Source organism: Branchiostoma floridae, chromosome 4, assembly GCF_000003815.2.
Source record: "Branchiostoma floridae strain S238N-H82 chromosome 4, Bfl_VNyyK, whole genome shotgun sequence".
Taxonomy (NCBI): Eukaryota; Metazoa; Chordata; class Leptocardii; order Amphioxiformes; family Branchiostomatidae; genus Branchiostoma; species Branchiostoma floridae.
In genome coordinates this window covers 13714307-13730261 of record NC_049982.1, presented here as the reverse complement: position 1 = coordinate 13730261, position 15955 = coordinate 13714307, and the positions used below count along the sequence as shown (strand labels likewise).

The 15955-nt window shown below is 39.4% G+C and overlaps 2 protein-coding genes across 3 annotated transcripts in view; one reads left to right on the top strand and one right to left on the bottom strand.

The window, feature by feature from the left end:
* Nucleotides 1-310: 310 nt before the first annotated feature.
* On the bottom strand, nt 311-3610 carry LOC118413026 (protein PBDC1-like). The gene is made up of 6 exons (XM_035816155.1): nt 3441-3610; nt 2479-2544; nt 1719-1778; nt 1397-1540; nt 1093-1204; nt 311-620 (listed from the first exon to the last, which is right to left on the bottom strand). The coding sequence occupies exons 1-6, from the start codon at nt 3465-3467 to the stop codon at nt 499-501; spliced, it is 531 nt and encodes a 176-aa protein (XP_035672048.1). The 5' UTR covers nt 3468-3610; the 3' UTR covers nt 311-498.
* A 260-nt stretch (nt 3611-3870) lies between these two features.
* LOC118413023 (F-box/WD repeat-containing protein 11-like) overlaps nt 3871-15955 on the top strand; it is a 14043-nt gene continuing 1958 nt past the window's right edge. Inside the window, exons 1-13 of one of the 2 annotated variants that reach the window (XM_035816149.1) lie at nt 3871-4059; nt 9278-9506; nt 10779-10965; nt 11327-11420; nt 11700-11837; nt 12236-12354; nt 12613-12718; nt 13017-13160; nt 13348-13466; nt 13787-13897; nt 14116-14194; nt 14498-14652; nt 15489-15548. In XM_035816149.1, the coding sequence (XP_035672042.1) occupies nt 4015-4059; nt 9278-9506; nt 10779-10965; nt 11327-11420; nt 11700-11837; nt 12236-12354; nt 12613-12718; nt 13017-13160; nt 13348-13466; nt 13787-13897; nt 14116-14194; nt 14498-14652; nt 15489-15548 (1586 nt within the window). In that variant the 5' untranslated portion in view covers nt 3871-4014. The remainder of the gene's footprint in view (nt 4060-9277; nt 9507-10778; nt 10966-11326; nt 11421-11699; nt 11838-12235; nt 12355-12612; nt 12719-13016; nt 13161-13347; nt 13467-13786; nt 13898-14115; nt 14195-14497; nt 14653-15488; nt 15549-15955) is intronic. The other variant, XM_035816150.1, reaches the window with a different exon arrangement.

Here is a 15955-nt window from a genome sequence, read left to right as displayed (position 1 = left end):
TGTCATTTCTTCCTGAGCACAAGAGCTATCTAATACTCAAAAATCGTGGCCATAGTATGTTCAGAACACCGAGATAGCAAAACCGGAAGTTGCGCTGCAGTACCAAGGGGAGCCGCTAGGGGGGCCCAAAATCTAATCATTTCCAGCTTTTGTCACACACTACCAACACACCAAGTATGAAACCAATCCACCCAGCCGTTCTTGAGTTATTTTGTTTACACACACACACACACACAAACACACACACAAACGCGGGGTAAAATATAACCTCCATGACATTTCATGGAGGTAAAAATGCCATTAACTCAGGTAACTGGGCATACTAAAACTTGTTGATTGCTGTTTGAACATATACAATGGTGGATGCATATTTTAAAAATGAAAAACAGTATTTTAGCTATGCTAATTTAGGAAAGTAATGTGGAATCCTAAACAACAGTACAGTTAGCAATACATTCACACATAATAGGCAGTTATAGCACATGTAATATCTGCTAGTCATGACTGTTTCTGTGCAGTGTCTTCTGAAGTTCCTTTCTCTTTTGTCTTCTTCCATACTGCAAGGTTGTGACCCTCCCTGTTTCTGGCAATCTCCATGGCATAGAATTGGATTCTTGGCACTGAAAAAAGAAACAACAATGCTGCCTTAATACTAGGTCAAGGTACTGTAAGTTTCTATTCACCTTGAGGGTAAGTAGCATAAGAATACAGCAAACTTTTGCCACATATTTTAGAAGTGGTTACTAAGGTGTTTAAAAGAGTTTACTACCAATTGATTAGAATTTTTTGGGCAAGAATCTTACCAGCCATGACACAATAACTGGAAATCAGAATTTGAGGTTGTATGCAACAGCTATTACTCTGATGCAACATTGACAAAAGAGGACGAAATGAGACTCAGCAATTGTGAAAGGTTTGCGTTCCGGACTATTTACCATATGTACATTACGTTCTGGGTACATGTACATTCTATGTCTAACAATGTTCACAAGGTTATATGGACAACTCCTTCAGTCATGAGACCATCATTTGACCAGTTCCTGTCAAACGTGATGAACACACTGAGATGTAAAATACATTGTTCATACCCACCTATACAGGAATTTTCTTCTGAGTAGTCCTGATCAGACCTAAGTCTCAGAAGAGTTCCGTAGTTAAAATCTTCCACCTTCCCTTCAAACTTGTTGCAGAAAGGCCGCCACTTCTAAAAACACAATGAAACGTAACAAATGTTGACACAAGTCCTAAGCAAACCATCAATTTAAGAGAATTGACCACTTCTAAAAATACAAGAAAACAAATGTTGACAGAAATCCATCTTATCTTCTGGGTAAGCAAACCATCAATTTAACAAAAGTGACACAAGCTGTGACAACTGAACATAAAGGTAACTCACTGATTTTGCTTCTTCTGATTTCAGCTCATCCTCAGTAACAGCTGCTACATGCAGGTCAGGAAAGTCTTTTCTGAACTCTGTGTAGATTTCCTCATCCATCTTCCCAGTAAGTTTCAGACATGTAGTGTCCACTGCTGATATGAGCTGTGAAAAGAAGAAAAAAGGCTCTCAATATCAATCATCTGTGACTTATTTTAGTGTACATGATAATGTGACCCTTGTTGTCTTTAAAGGATAATTTTGAAAATCCAAATACACTGTACTATGAAGTCCAAAATGTTCTAAAGTTACCTAAAGAAAAGAAAAAAGTATATAGACTTACATTAAAATAGACTTCTGCATGTTGGAAGGCCTTTGATGCCCAGGCCAGCTCAAGGTCAGGCTGCATGGAAAATTAAAACAATAAGAGTTGAGTCAAAGATCCTTACAGTTTGACCAAGGTTTGACAGGACAGTCATGTTCACCTAGTGCATGGATTCAGCTTAGTCTAGAAATTTGCTGTTAGGAACATAATGCATACTTGGCACAGCATACAAGATGGCAGTTGGCACTTAAATGTGTTTAGTGAGGGCAGTATACAATTTCGGCAGGAGATTATTCCACTTGTGGATTGTTCTGTTTTAGTAAGCCAATTCTGCAGTGCAGCACATGGGCTGCAGTACTTCTGTATTTACGAAACCTTGGATGACATAGGTATGAGCAGAGGCTGGGTTGAGGGAGCAGTGTTCTAGCCAGCCTGAAACTTTTTTTCTGCCCCTCAATTTTGATTGGAAATCCTTTTGAAGGTGTTAAGATCCTATGGGGCATGCTCCCCCAGGAAAATTGTGAAACCTAGACCCCCTGAAATGCAATTTCTTCTATTTTGAGGGGCAGTTTGCTGGTAGACCCTGCTTGGTTCAATTAATGTCTTAACATGCTGATTTTTGTCTGTCGCAGTGTCAAAATGTTACAGGAAGAACCCTGGTCAGGGAAGGGTACATGATGGTGAGTGGGTGTCATCATGGGGAGATCCCTAGATACCATGTACACCACAGATGAGATGGCAACATTGTATCACTATCACACATCCCAACTTTACTTACATTGTTGACGTACTTCTCTGCTGGCTGTGACAAGGCTCCTGCAGCTGCAAGTGATCCAGCAGGGTCCTACAGATCAGTACACAGGAGAACATGCTGTACATACATTTGGAGCGTGTTGGTCTGTACTCTGTCATCAAGATGACTTTTGCTATTGAATAAAACTTAACATTCAATTTCCGACAGCCTAGAAGGGCAATAACCTAATTCTACCATTTGCAAAAGTATTTCTGAAAGTTAAATCATTAGTTATGAATATCGTCCCTGTTGTCTTCCAAGAGAAAGGTAGCCTGGATACCAGCCCCAACCTCAAAAGTATCTATCTGCACGATAGATATTTTTGAGATCGAGCTGGGGTCTGGTATAAAAACCAGGCTAAAGTCAGTTTAAAAGAGAAAGGCTTCACATGACAAACTGTTGAATTGGAAAATTGATGAAAAAAAATCGAAACGCTCCTTAACCGCAAACATATCTTCACTCACACAATTATGCAGAAAATGTTCCCAATGGATTCTATGACATAGATTTTGCGGATTTCATGATATTACAATATACAAGCCTTTGGGTTTGGTATGATCCTGACCTCCTTGGGTGGACAAGTCGACAATATTGTTTTTGGTTAAACTGCTGGGGATGCCATCTGACCAAAATATTGAAAGTATCTGGTATTGGTGCTCTTCATACTGAACATAAGGACGATATAGGGATAATCTATATACCAAATTTTATAAACATAAATAACGTAACGTTAACTAACGTTACTCATAATAAATTTGTCAATTTTATACTACAATTTTGAAGGCCATGAGTCGAGTCATAACTTGTGGCAGACAAGGTCCTCATCGAGACCCTAGTTTCTTGGGACACAAACACAATAACAGCACTAACTATAGATGATCAGGGCAGTAGGATAAACATTCAGGTATTAATTTCTGAGGAAAAACACACGTGCACGTGAAACTCACCAGAGAACCGAGTCCATAGTCCGCCATGTTGAGCTGAAGTGGAAGAGTTTATTATGGTTTTCTGGATTGAATTCTTTGAATCATGTGTAAATAATCTAGATTATGATAGATGTAATCGAAAATAGTAGCAAAGATTATTAAAAAGCGTGTCATTGTGGTCAATGTCAGGTTATTGATCCAAATATTTGCAGTTATTGCCGTGATAAATTTGTCATACCAATAATTCACCCCTAATATAGAAATGGTTGAACCAAATCATTCGTATCACGTGACTCTTGACTTAAGTTTATTTTGCAGCTTTATTTATGGCTATAATAGAAATTGTAACCGCGGAAAGTCTTCCGAAAGTAATCGACTTGGGTTCTATGGATTTTAATGGCAAGTTTGCTGAGGTAAGGTTTCTATGTGGTAAGTAATCCTGATCTCGGGCAGTGCGAGATTATGCGAGATCTCTGACGTCACAAGTTCTTCCCCTGCCATTTCTGAGGAGAAACCGCCTGTAGTTCTTGTTTGCTGCCGTTTCCTCCGTTTTGTTCGCAAATCCGTGACCCTGGAGCCGCCGGAAGACTATATCATGGAAACAGACACTATAGGAGATGAAAAAATAGAAGAAACGAAGGTGAGTTGTCCATGTCACGCCAGAATTTGACGCCAAATTTCTGCCGAGTTTTCGCACTGTTGGTCAACGACCGCCATGATAGATTTTCCGTCTGCAGGAAATGGTAGGGGTAAACAAAGGGCGGTGGCCTGTGCTTTCTGCTGGGCGAAAACTCTTCAAACAACAAAAATTTAAAGGCTTTTCAAATGTTCTGTCTTAGAAATGTTGTTTTATACCACTGTGTGTTAGATATCCGACAGAATTTGTGTCTGTCGACCAATCGTCAGAAACGAGAACTCTGCTTGATGTGGACACCTGCGACTTCAACCAAGGAGTACCCAGACATCACATACTAGTAATTTTTTTATGCGCTATTGTATGAGTTTAATGTGACCCTATCACTGATCAAGAGCTAGGTTTCTGTGTTCGGTCCCATATTGTTTGAAAACACAAATGTTGGTTAACCACATGGTGTCCATTGGTGTAAATGTAAGGAAACCTTAAGAGAGGAAATGACTCAGTGGGTATTTTGCCTTCTTCATATTTTTTTGGGGGGTGACGTGGTAGTTTCCCTTAAGCAAATTACTAGTATGTATACCTATATTTTAGTTGCCCTTTTCAAAAATGGGATTCATGTACGATATACTGGCACTTTCCATGTCAGGTTCGTGTGTATAGATTGTTTCTGTATTGTGAACCGCTTTTAACACATCAAAGGCATTTACAGGTCTACCGTCTAATACCATACTTTTATTCAGTCCGATGGATTTATGCAGTCATGCCTCTTCATAATGACTGCAGACACTTGTAGTTTGCTTATGAAATAGACTACAACAGTCTTAAAATGTTAACGCTTGTTTTGGGTGAAATACCTACCATTCTTTTTATTTCAATTTTCCAATTCAATTACAGTTTGTCATGTGTAGAAGTCGAAACATATTATTGAATTACACAGTTTGTTTGAAGTGTTACCATTGTCAAATTGAATGTGTCTCTTGAAAGACTGCTGGGGATTAATAATCGTAAGACATAACTGAACCAAATGGATGCTTTCAGTTGACTGGCTCAGGCACAATTTATGACTGAAGTCTTGCTTTTGTTTAACAGATAGTCACTAAGTCAGACCTTGAGTTACTATCGTTCGATCACATAATTGCATTATCCAAGCTGATGGAATTGAAACAGTTTTGTCTGGGACCACTTCCAAACAAGGCAAACATCAGGCATTACTCATAAAACAGAACAATCATGAACATCCTGTACTTGAAAGTGAATTTCTAAGGTAAAGTTTGCCTCACACAAAAAGAAAAATTTGGTTGGACTTAACCAATTTCAGCACTATTTTTGGATTATTGAAATGGAATGTCTACCATCAATTATTGTCAGTAGTATAATTGCATGAATGTGTACATTGTTACAATGAGAATAATCAGCTGACAAGTTACAGAATAACCATCTTTAATGGATGAAGCTACATGAATTATGCATGGTAAAGATGCAAATGCAATATGTTTACGATACATAAGAGAATGTCTTTTTTTTTCAGTGTAAAACACCTTAATACTAGTATATGAGCCGTTGTCTTACTTTGTTTGTTTACTCTTGATTATCCAGCAACAAACTTGTTTCATTGTCTGCATAGTGGTTTGCCTCAATACAAGCTCAGAGTTTGGGATTGGGCTGCACAGTTGAATATTCCATTTGGTATTCTGATGGCAAAAATTACCATATTTCCATCCCCTTTCAATCAGCAAAGTAATAATTGGATGATTGAAAGGGGATGGATTTTGTTGTTGACATGGTTACTGTGATGGAAAGACATTATTTTTACAAATTTTTAAGCTGTAGGAATACTGGGATGATACAGAATTACCCAATTGTCAAATTAATCAGTGGCACATATGCACTGTTCTTATGATTGTATTGAGCAAGCCTTCATTAAGAAAGAATTGAGAAGCCTTAGAGAGGGTTTTATAAAATGTAGAATAAATGTTTTCTTCGAAACTATGTTCCAGCACATTAACCATACCTCTCTCTGGAATACCATAGATGTATTCAAACACTACAATGAATCAATGAAACTCCTTCAGAATGCCTGATATTCCAAATTGACAAAGGTACCTACCCTTGTTTCTCATGCAGAACTTGTCTTTTCAGCCCCACATAATGCCACAAAGGTGTTCGTGGTATTTTTTCTTCCTTCAGTCATGCAAGATGGCTTCTGTTTGCACTATTGACCACAGGCAGTTGCGGCAAAGTTATACTACATGTTACTTACTTTGGATACATTGTTAGAAATATACAAGGAGGTTAACCTCCTTGGATTATAAAGGTATTTTGTCAGATTTGTCTCCCAGAATGTGAAAGCATTGAAAGCAAAAATGAAAAATACTGTTCGTATTCTCTACAGTTCCTTGAGCCTATGAAATCTGGCTGACATGTCTATACATATTGTCACAAAGGGCTGTAACTGTTTGCAACATTGCATGATTTAAATTTCATATGGATGTTCAACTAGGATCTGATAAGTACCCAGTAGCTGCTTCTCGATTCTCCAAGGACCCAATTAGCTGTGCTGAATATAGTAATAGGACCAAGTAGACTTGTAAAGTGTGGGGAAAGTTGTTTACTGAAAAGCATATTTTGCATAGTGACATGAAATGGAAACCTGTAATAAAGATAAGTCAAGATTAGCCTGTATTATGATAATCAGAACAACATGGAACTAGCATGTTTGATAATGACATTTTTAACCTTTAGCTTTGCCGCATTACATGCTGTGCTTTTTTTCAGTCTTCTAGAGATCATGTACAAGCATGGACAGTACATGAACAACATGTCACTTCAAACTGGATGCAATATGTTGGGCCTGATAGGGATACCCCACAAATAATCACAACATTGTGCCCAGATCAAAGATTTTGCACTGCAGTAATAAATCAAGTGGATTTAAGAAATGTGATTTGTTTTTCCTGAATGGCAAAAAAGATTTGTCCTCAGATACATTACACCTTGAAAGAAGTACTAGCACTTGTAGTTGTCTTCTTAGAGTTCTTGGCTACAGGCCATTGAGCCAGACAGTGTGTCAATATTGTGTTCTGTCTGAGGTGTGTGAGTCATATGGTCCTTTCTAATACATATCTTCATTGAAAGCTGACTCTAAACACAAATATATATACACTAGCTGAAGGTAAGAGTTGTTGACTACAGTGGTAAGTTGCATTTAACAGAGTCCTCCCCAGAGGATGGAATAAGGGAGGCCCTCCACTATACTCTAGCCCAGCTCCACTATACTCCTTTTGAAATTTAGTGTGTTTCTTCCCTATTTCCTTGGTTAGTTTTGCTAAAATTAATGAAAATTCACATATTGTTGTGCCAAGTGGCATCACTTTTCCAGTCAGCATTGTCTGCAAAAACTTGTGAATGATCAAAACAATAGTTGTTTTGCCACTTCACAACAAAGGAATCACTATAAGTATAATACATTCTACTTGTAGTATTTGACACCCTCTGTCATTACAAAATGAACCTATTATCATGGAAGCGCAGCGTGTTGGTTCAGGTTATTTTTGCCAGCCCCTCCACTATACTAAAAAATTCTGGGGAGAACCCTGCATTTAAGAAACAAAGCACAGACAACACGTAACATCACAACTGGGTACCAGTGGATGTGTTACCAAGGAGACTGAGCCTCAACACTTTGAAATCTACGTGCACCATTTGGCTGGTGCTGACACGTTTCAATCCCTTTGTTTAACTGTAAAAAGGGATACTTGGCTGTTTGTTGGCTGGAATAGATTTGCCTTTGGATTTTTCTTTGAAACTGGAGCCTTTCCCAGGGAAAACTCAAGTTTTCTAGTACTTGAAACAGTGCCAAGGCTCTCATTAATTTGGGTTCACTTGCAGCCTTTGTGGCTGTGGAATCAATACAGAATACTTGCCCACAAGGAGACTTCTGTACGCCCAGTGGACCATTTAAGGGGCCAGATGCTCTACTCACATGAAAAGAGATATTTGTAGACTGTGACATGATTTAGGCATATTGGGAAGGGGAAAGGAGAAAAGGCATTTCTGTAGAACTTTAATAGTTAGATTCTGTGAAGGCTTCTAAAACTAGTAAAAGCTAAGACGTTTCCTTGTGTCATAGATTTTCAATTATCAGTGGGAGTGTGCCAGGCTGCCCAGGCAATATTATTGATTTTGAGAGAAACAATTGATTAGGGCAGCAAGATGGCATAAAATGGAGGGGATTTGCAGTGGTCTGTGGACCTCTTGTCGTTTGACTGAATTCTGAATAGAAACAGTTTTTCACATCCGACAAACAAGGCCCTCTGGAAACTGAAAGGTATACCAGTAAATGTTTTAAGATCTACATTTTGTGCATTTGCAATGACTTGAAATGCACGATCATGGAAAATCTTCAGTAAATCTACATGTAGTTATAAGCTGTTGCCTAGAGAATTTGTGGAAAAGAGTTGAGTAAAAGACTTTATGTAATTCACAAAGAAACTGTTTGAACACTGAAGTCTGCCCACAACATATATAAGTTTGGTCTGGCCCAAATCTTGACTGATTGTGATAATCACCGGTTAATAACCCGTGATTATCACTATCAGTCAAGATTTGGGCCAGACCAACTAAAGTTAAGAGTCCAGCATACATATGGTAGTATTCAAAATCTAGAAGGAAAGCTATTATGCTGATATTCTACTGCATCAAAGGGGGACTGTATTTCAAGACGATCAAAGTACCAGTGATGAAAATGCAGACCTTGGTAAACAAAGTAGATCTATGCTGATTGGATAAATATTGATCACATGACTACTCAGTGATTAAAATGCAGCCAGTCCATGGGGTGACACAGCATGGAAGTCATTCTGAGATAGACTGCCTGGCTTGAAGCTTTAAAAATGTCTGCAAGGATTATGTTCCCTGTTATCCACTAGTACAACAGAATGTTAAACACTAACAATGATCACAATTAAGTAAAATTTATACTACTGACCAACTACTTTCAGCTTGAATAAAATGCAAGTTATTCAACATAGCATTGATAATAATATCAAGCAGTTTTATTCGAAGTGAAAGAAGACTTAAAGTTAAGTGCAGTTCATGTCCAACACAATATTTTATGTGTATCAAAGTCTTTCTGCAGTAATTGTTATACATGTACATTGATTCTTGTTGGCTTAAACTGTGAATAGTTTTGTTAATAGTAGAATTTATTTTATATGCACAGTTACGACAGATGACCATCCTAGCTCAGCCAATCCAGAAAAAGCGAGAGCGGCCCGAGAATTTTGAGGAGGAGCGAGACTTGTGTGTTAAGTACTTTGAACAATGGTCAGAACAGGACCAGCTGGACTTTGTGGAGCAACTGATATCTCGAATGTGCCACTACCAGCATGGACATATCAATGCCTTCCTCAAGCCCATGCTGCAGAGAGACTTCATTACTGCATTACCCAGTAGGTCTACATTACTTAAACTGCCTTCATTTTCCTAGCTAGAGAGAGAAACCCATGGCTGTCAACAGGACCAGCCCTATTGTTCCGAGATAGAAATTTGCTTGGGGATGGACAAAAGTAGTTGACATACATTAGTGTTAACTTTATGACATGAAAATACATTTTTATTAGCTTATGCTACCTTTTTGTAAGCTTGGAAAAAACTAAAGCTGGTGACAGCCCTGGGAAACCTTCCAATATAGCCTTTTCACAGCCTTGTATTTGTTGATACTGTTGTGACTGCATTTGATGTTAAAAACTAATACAGTCAAACCTGCCCAAGACGACCACCCGGGGGACCGGACAAAAACGGTCGATTTGGACAGGTGGTCGCTGAGAAGAGTATCGACTCAAATCATGCCCTATGCAAAGTATAACGGTTTCCGTTGTGCTTAATGGCAAATAGCAAGCACACTGCACGCACGCAAAGAAGCGAGGTCTTTAATGTCAAATACAACACGCACACTGTAAATTGTAAATTTAACCCCAGCTTTTATACGATACAGTATAATATTTGTAGACTAACGTTTTAGACAGTAAGGGAACTTTGATGCTGTCAGTTACCATACAAGCCTTTATGCGTCGATGTGTTCTTGATCGCCGTATCTGAAATAACTACGAATTCTATGCCTGGTACGTCCCAATCGCGTACTTACCCAAGGGTGAATGTACAGTACAGTTGGACAAAAGCACTCACACAGATCTTTCTTTAAAAGGTATGAGCTACACAGATCTTTCTTAGAAATTTCTTCCCATATTACAGTAGACTGCCCCATTGACCCACCCATTGACCGCCGCAATCTTTATTCTAAACATAACATCGCAATGGCAGTCAAAATCCGACGCAAACTGGTCGATTTCGCCACAAAATCACGCTAGTTATCATAAAAAATCGATGAAAACCTCAATTTTGAAAATGATGCGGTCGTTAAGGGGCCCAATTTGGGCTGGTCGCGGTCGCGTTGGCCAGGTGGTCGTTGAGAAAAGGTCGCTTAATGCTTACGTCAATAGGAAAAAAAATCGGGACCGAGAAAAAGCGGTCGAAATGGCCAGGTGGTCGCTGAGAAGAGGTGGTCGCTCGGGCAGGTTTGACTGTAGTCTGTTAAATGGATGCCTTCTATTCCCATGATCTTTTTAGATGCCCTCTTAGATTCCTTAGAATTCTATGACAGTGTTACAAATATTCATGACTGGCTGACCAGTAGTCCTGATTATGTGACTGTATTCTTGCAGAGAAAGGCCTAGACCATGTAGCAGAACAAATACTGAGTTACCTGGACGCCAAGTCCTTGTCAGCTTGTGAGCTGGTGTGCAAGGAGTGGTACCGGGTCATCTCTGATGGGATGCTGTGGAAGAAGCTAATAGAAAGAATGGTGCTGACGGATCCGTTGTGGAAAGGGCTGGCAGAGCGCAGGGGATGGTGAGGAGCTTTACATTGTCTTCATTTTTTATTCTCAATGTTTGAATCCTGTATGAAGCTAGGAATTGGGGCAGGTAAAACTTGTCCTTGTTTTATCATACCCTCAAGTCTGATTCTAACCATGACAGTTTATTTATTTATTGATTGATCTTTAGGGTAGTCCCTTCAGTTAACAGTGTTGAGAGATATGATTGGAGAAAGAGTTAGATAACAGGTATTAGCCCAAAATTTTGTCCTTAGATTTTACAGTGTTTGTCTGGTGATCACAAAAATAGAGATTGTTGGAAAGTAAGCAATCATAGTCTGCTTACAAGAACATATTGATTCGTGTCAATGAATTCTACTTTTTCTTTTTCCACAGGGGACAACATCTCTTCAGACCAAAGCCAGGGGAAACGCAACCCAACCATCAGTTCTACCGCAAACTGTACCCTAGGATTATACAAGATATTGAGGTACATTGTATACTTATCATTGCCTCTCTTTAGCAAAAGTGATTTGTAGAACTTCGTGTCTTTTGAGACCCTCGGGTCGATATGAATAATTTGAAAGGTCTTCAGTTTATTCATATTCAAGTCAATTTATCTTTGTGCCCTAGATGAATTATGTTTCATTATTAAGATAAACTTTATGTCTTGTTCCATTTTCCAGTCTCTTACCTTGAAAGAAACTGTTTTGGTTGAATGATCTGACGTCAGTCTAACATAAGTCCCTTTGCAATCTGCCCCTTGCAGCAAATAGAGACAAACTGGCGGTGTGGCAGACATAACCTACAGAAGATACAGTGCCGAAGTGAGAACAGCAAGGGGGTGTACTGTCTCCAGTATGATGACAACAAGATTGTCAGTGGACTTAGAGATAACACTATCAAGGTCAGTACAAAACAACAGATTCCTAAACAGGTGCCCGAAGGTGTTCTCAAGCAGAATGATGGAAATAATGATATTTGGCTCTACCAAGGAAGTTAGGAATAAGTATTGCTATTGATATCTACCTTATCTATTTATTTTATTTGAAGGCAATTGGGTTGCCCCTATAACTTGTAAAGGTTGATCCCCAAGAGGGCCCAGTATAGACAGTTACATTCTGTCTGGTGGATACAAAAGTGGATGACATTCAGTGGAACAAAGCAAATGTGAAAACAAATTCATTGTCCATAACTCAAAGTCTTAGTTGTTCTAAGATCCGAAAAATGCACTGCGTATTTTGAATTGAAAAATGGAATATTGTACGATTTGTACTCAAATGAATTGTGTCTCTTTTGTGATAGATCTGGGATAGAAACAACCTGGAGTGTGTGCAGGTGCTGACTGGACACACTGGGTCGGTGCTGTGCCTACAGTACGACGACCAGGTCATCATCTCTGGTTCCAGCGACTCAACAGTCAGGTGCGGGAAGTGAACTCATCTCATTTTGTTTCAGAGCCTGGATATGATATAAGTTATAACATGATTTGGCCATCCTTGATTGATAAGTCCTAAGTCTTTGTCAACTTAAAAGACTGGACTCACTAGAATTTTCAACTGAATTGCTCAGTCCTCTTCAGCTTGAGTGGTGATGATGTTATGTGCTGATTGGTTGATAATCCCTGCCCTTGTAAGTAATGTAACTGTATCACTGTTTGCTAACACCTGATGTTCCTGCAGGGTGTGGAACGTCCACACAGGTGAGATGGTGAACACACTGATCCACCACTGCGAGGCTGTGCTGCATCTCAGGTTTCAGCACGGCATGATGGTCACCTGTTCCAAGGTAACAAAAACATGGTCATGTCCTTGTCACATAAACACTTAACCCAACGTATGTGCAACATGAATGGAAAGGTAAAGGCATTTTTGTCATACAAGATGAATATGCAGGGAAGGAAAATAATTTTAATGTACCGTGGTATTTGCAGATTTGAAAAGACTCATAGTAGTCACATGATTATGACAAAAGATTACTTAGGGGAACCTTTTTTTTATGTGCACATCAGACCATTGCTATAGTAGACAATAGAGCACCTTTATTGAATCTTGTGTTGAAGATGTAATCCTTGTCTCCCATCCAGGACCGCTCCATAGCTGTGTGGGACATGCAATCCCCGACAGACATCAACCTCAGAAGAGTCCTGGTGGGGCACCGGGCTGCCGTCAATGTGGTGGACTTTGATGACAAGTACATCGTATCAGCGTCTGGGGATAGGACAATCAAGGTGAGGCTGAGAACTTTTCCATCAGTAGTGTTTGTTGGAAATAGAATGTTTCATATTTCCAACTCAGAATCTCAATGTTTATAGCACTAAATATTTCTGTCATGCTGTAAAATGACACATTGCTTTGTGTTTCCCTCATGTATGTATGAACACCTTGCAGACTGTGATTGTACTGATTTACTTGTAGGTGTGGAGCACATCAACATGTGAGTTTGTGAGAACACTGAACGGCCACAAGAGGGGCATCGCCTGTCTGCAGTACAGAGACAGACTCGTTGTCAGTGGTTCGTCAGACAACACCATAAGGTCAGTTGTGCTTCTTGGTGTTTCTTGATTTTTAAGGAGCTAGCACTCCAAATAGTATGATGGCCTTGAAGGAAGAATCATTTGACTGACTCATTCATAAATTAGATTGATGTTGATCAGTTTAAATGAGAAAACTGAATTGAAAATTTTTGTGTCTGAAATTGACAACTTTGCTGGTTGGCAAATATGGCAAATGAATCAGAAATAGGAGTTATTTCATGTGAAAGTAATGAAGTCAAGGCATTGAAAGAGTTTTACATGTTAGTGAATGTTGTATGTATTGTTACAATATGACCTGATTTATTTTCTTTCCTGACTAGGTTATGGGACATAGAGTGTGGAGCGTGCTTGCGTATTTTGGAAGGTCACGAGGAGTTGGTGAGATGTATCAGGTTTGACAACAAGAGAATCGTCAGTGGAGCATATGATGGGTAAGGGCATTACCAGTGCATTGATCTTCTAACAGTGTCCTACAAAAGATAATTGACGTACATAAGTTGCTGATGTTGTGCTCAGCTTGTAACCAGAAAAGTTTTTGAAAAAAAAATGTGTGAAAAAGACAAATGATAAAAGATAATGGTATTTATTTACTAGACTCAGGATAATTTCATGTTTTTGTCATGCTGATCTCTCTTCCATCTCCTCACAGTAAAATCAAGGTGTGGGACTTGCAGGCAGCGTTGGACCCTCGAGCGCCAGCTGGCACCCTTTGCCTTAGAACCCTAGTGGTGAGAGATGTCATGCTTCACTCTAAAAACCAAACTTCTGACATTTTAAGACAGTGCTGATATTGCTTCTTTTTGTAAAGTTTTCTTCTCTGTTTTTCAAGAACATGGAGGTACATTTGAAGCTTACTTAACTATGTCATGATCACCAGTAGACCGTCAACCTCTTAATGTTGATCAGTTTAATTGTATTTTAGTTGATGAGGTCAAAGATGAAAATTACAGCATCAAGATGACAGCATCATATCTAACCAAACCCAAGTGTGTAGCTAATGTGTTGGCTGTACATCTGTTGTCTTCCTGCAGGAGCACTCTGGAAGGGTGTTCAGACTACAGTTTGATGAGTTCCAGATTGTCAGTAGTTCCCATGACGACACCATACTGATCTGGGACTTCCTGAATGTGCCCCCGCCGGACCCGCCCGCTCGCTCCCCTGCCCGGACGTACACCTATGTCTCCAAGTAATTATTGGCTTACAACAATTTCTGCTTCCCCCTGGTGGCGCGTCGGTTTATTAGTATTGATCAGATGTGGTCTTCTGGAAAGTGCTTGGCTTTACACTGCAATCAGTATCCCCTGTCCAACTGATCTCTTCAACCACCTGCCTTGTACTCCACAGTTTCTCTCAGATCAGATTATGCAGAATTGGGGGGCAACTATGTATGGTGCAATTCTTCACTGTTAACATTACCTATGGGAAGACAAAAAATGACAATAGAAGGTTCTTTATGGAGGTTGTGGAAGCAACATTTTCACCTGATATCTCTTTAGTTTAAATCATTTCTAACCTTTCAAAGTCAAACTTGTGTATGGGTATCATAAGGATATAGCAGACCTGAACAATTTGATTATGAAAAATTGCACCATATCTTTCCAACTCTGCAAAACTCAGACTTCCTACTTCCTACTCGCTCCATTCTGGCTGCTGTCACTCTCAGTAGCTCAGTTCACTGAAGCAGGGAAGCAGAATGCATGACTGTTGTGTATAACATCTCATAATCATTGTGACTTCAAAAGCAATTTAGCTGCTCTCATGGCTTTTATGAGTTAGAAAAACATGGACAATTACATTGGATCAACATCTTGTACCTGAGAAATAAAAGAACTTGAAAGAAATGGTTCAGGGGGAAGGGGAGCGTGCAGTGTAAAATGTACCAACTGTTTCCCTCCTTCAGACTTCGGTAGCTTGGCCCCCCCTGCAGGAAATGCTTGATCCATTTTTCACTTTGTGCATCGTCATTTACTGTGGAAATTTGACTCGACCAATGAAGTTAACAATTGGCCTTGTTGACTACAGCACTGAACAAGTGTACTTGGACCAAGTAGACGTTCCTGCAGAGGATGCTACCGAGGATGGGTATGTGGTCACTGTGGCATGTCTTGCAAGAGAGTGAAAACATCACAAAAGTATCCAACAAATAAGAGCCCATGTGGGACAAGCCTACTTCTCCCGCTGAATCTTATGTATTTTGGTTTGCTGTGAAGAAAGAAGGGTGCTCTTTATATAATTCTGTTGCTTGAAGCTAAGGGAGTCAAGGAAAAGTGGTTGCAGTGCTAGATTGGAATCTATGGGTGTCATCTTGTCAGAAATTGACAGTATGATTGGCTTTGCTTGCAATTATTGATTTGATGGATATTCCTTTGACAGTACAATTATCTGTCTAATATGCATTGTCTTTCTGGTGGTGGTTGCAGTGTGCATTATGTGTATTGCTGATCTACTAGATGTTTGCAGCAGCATCCAAACATGAATTTCACAGTATG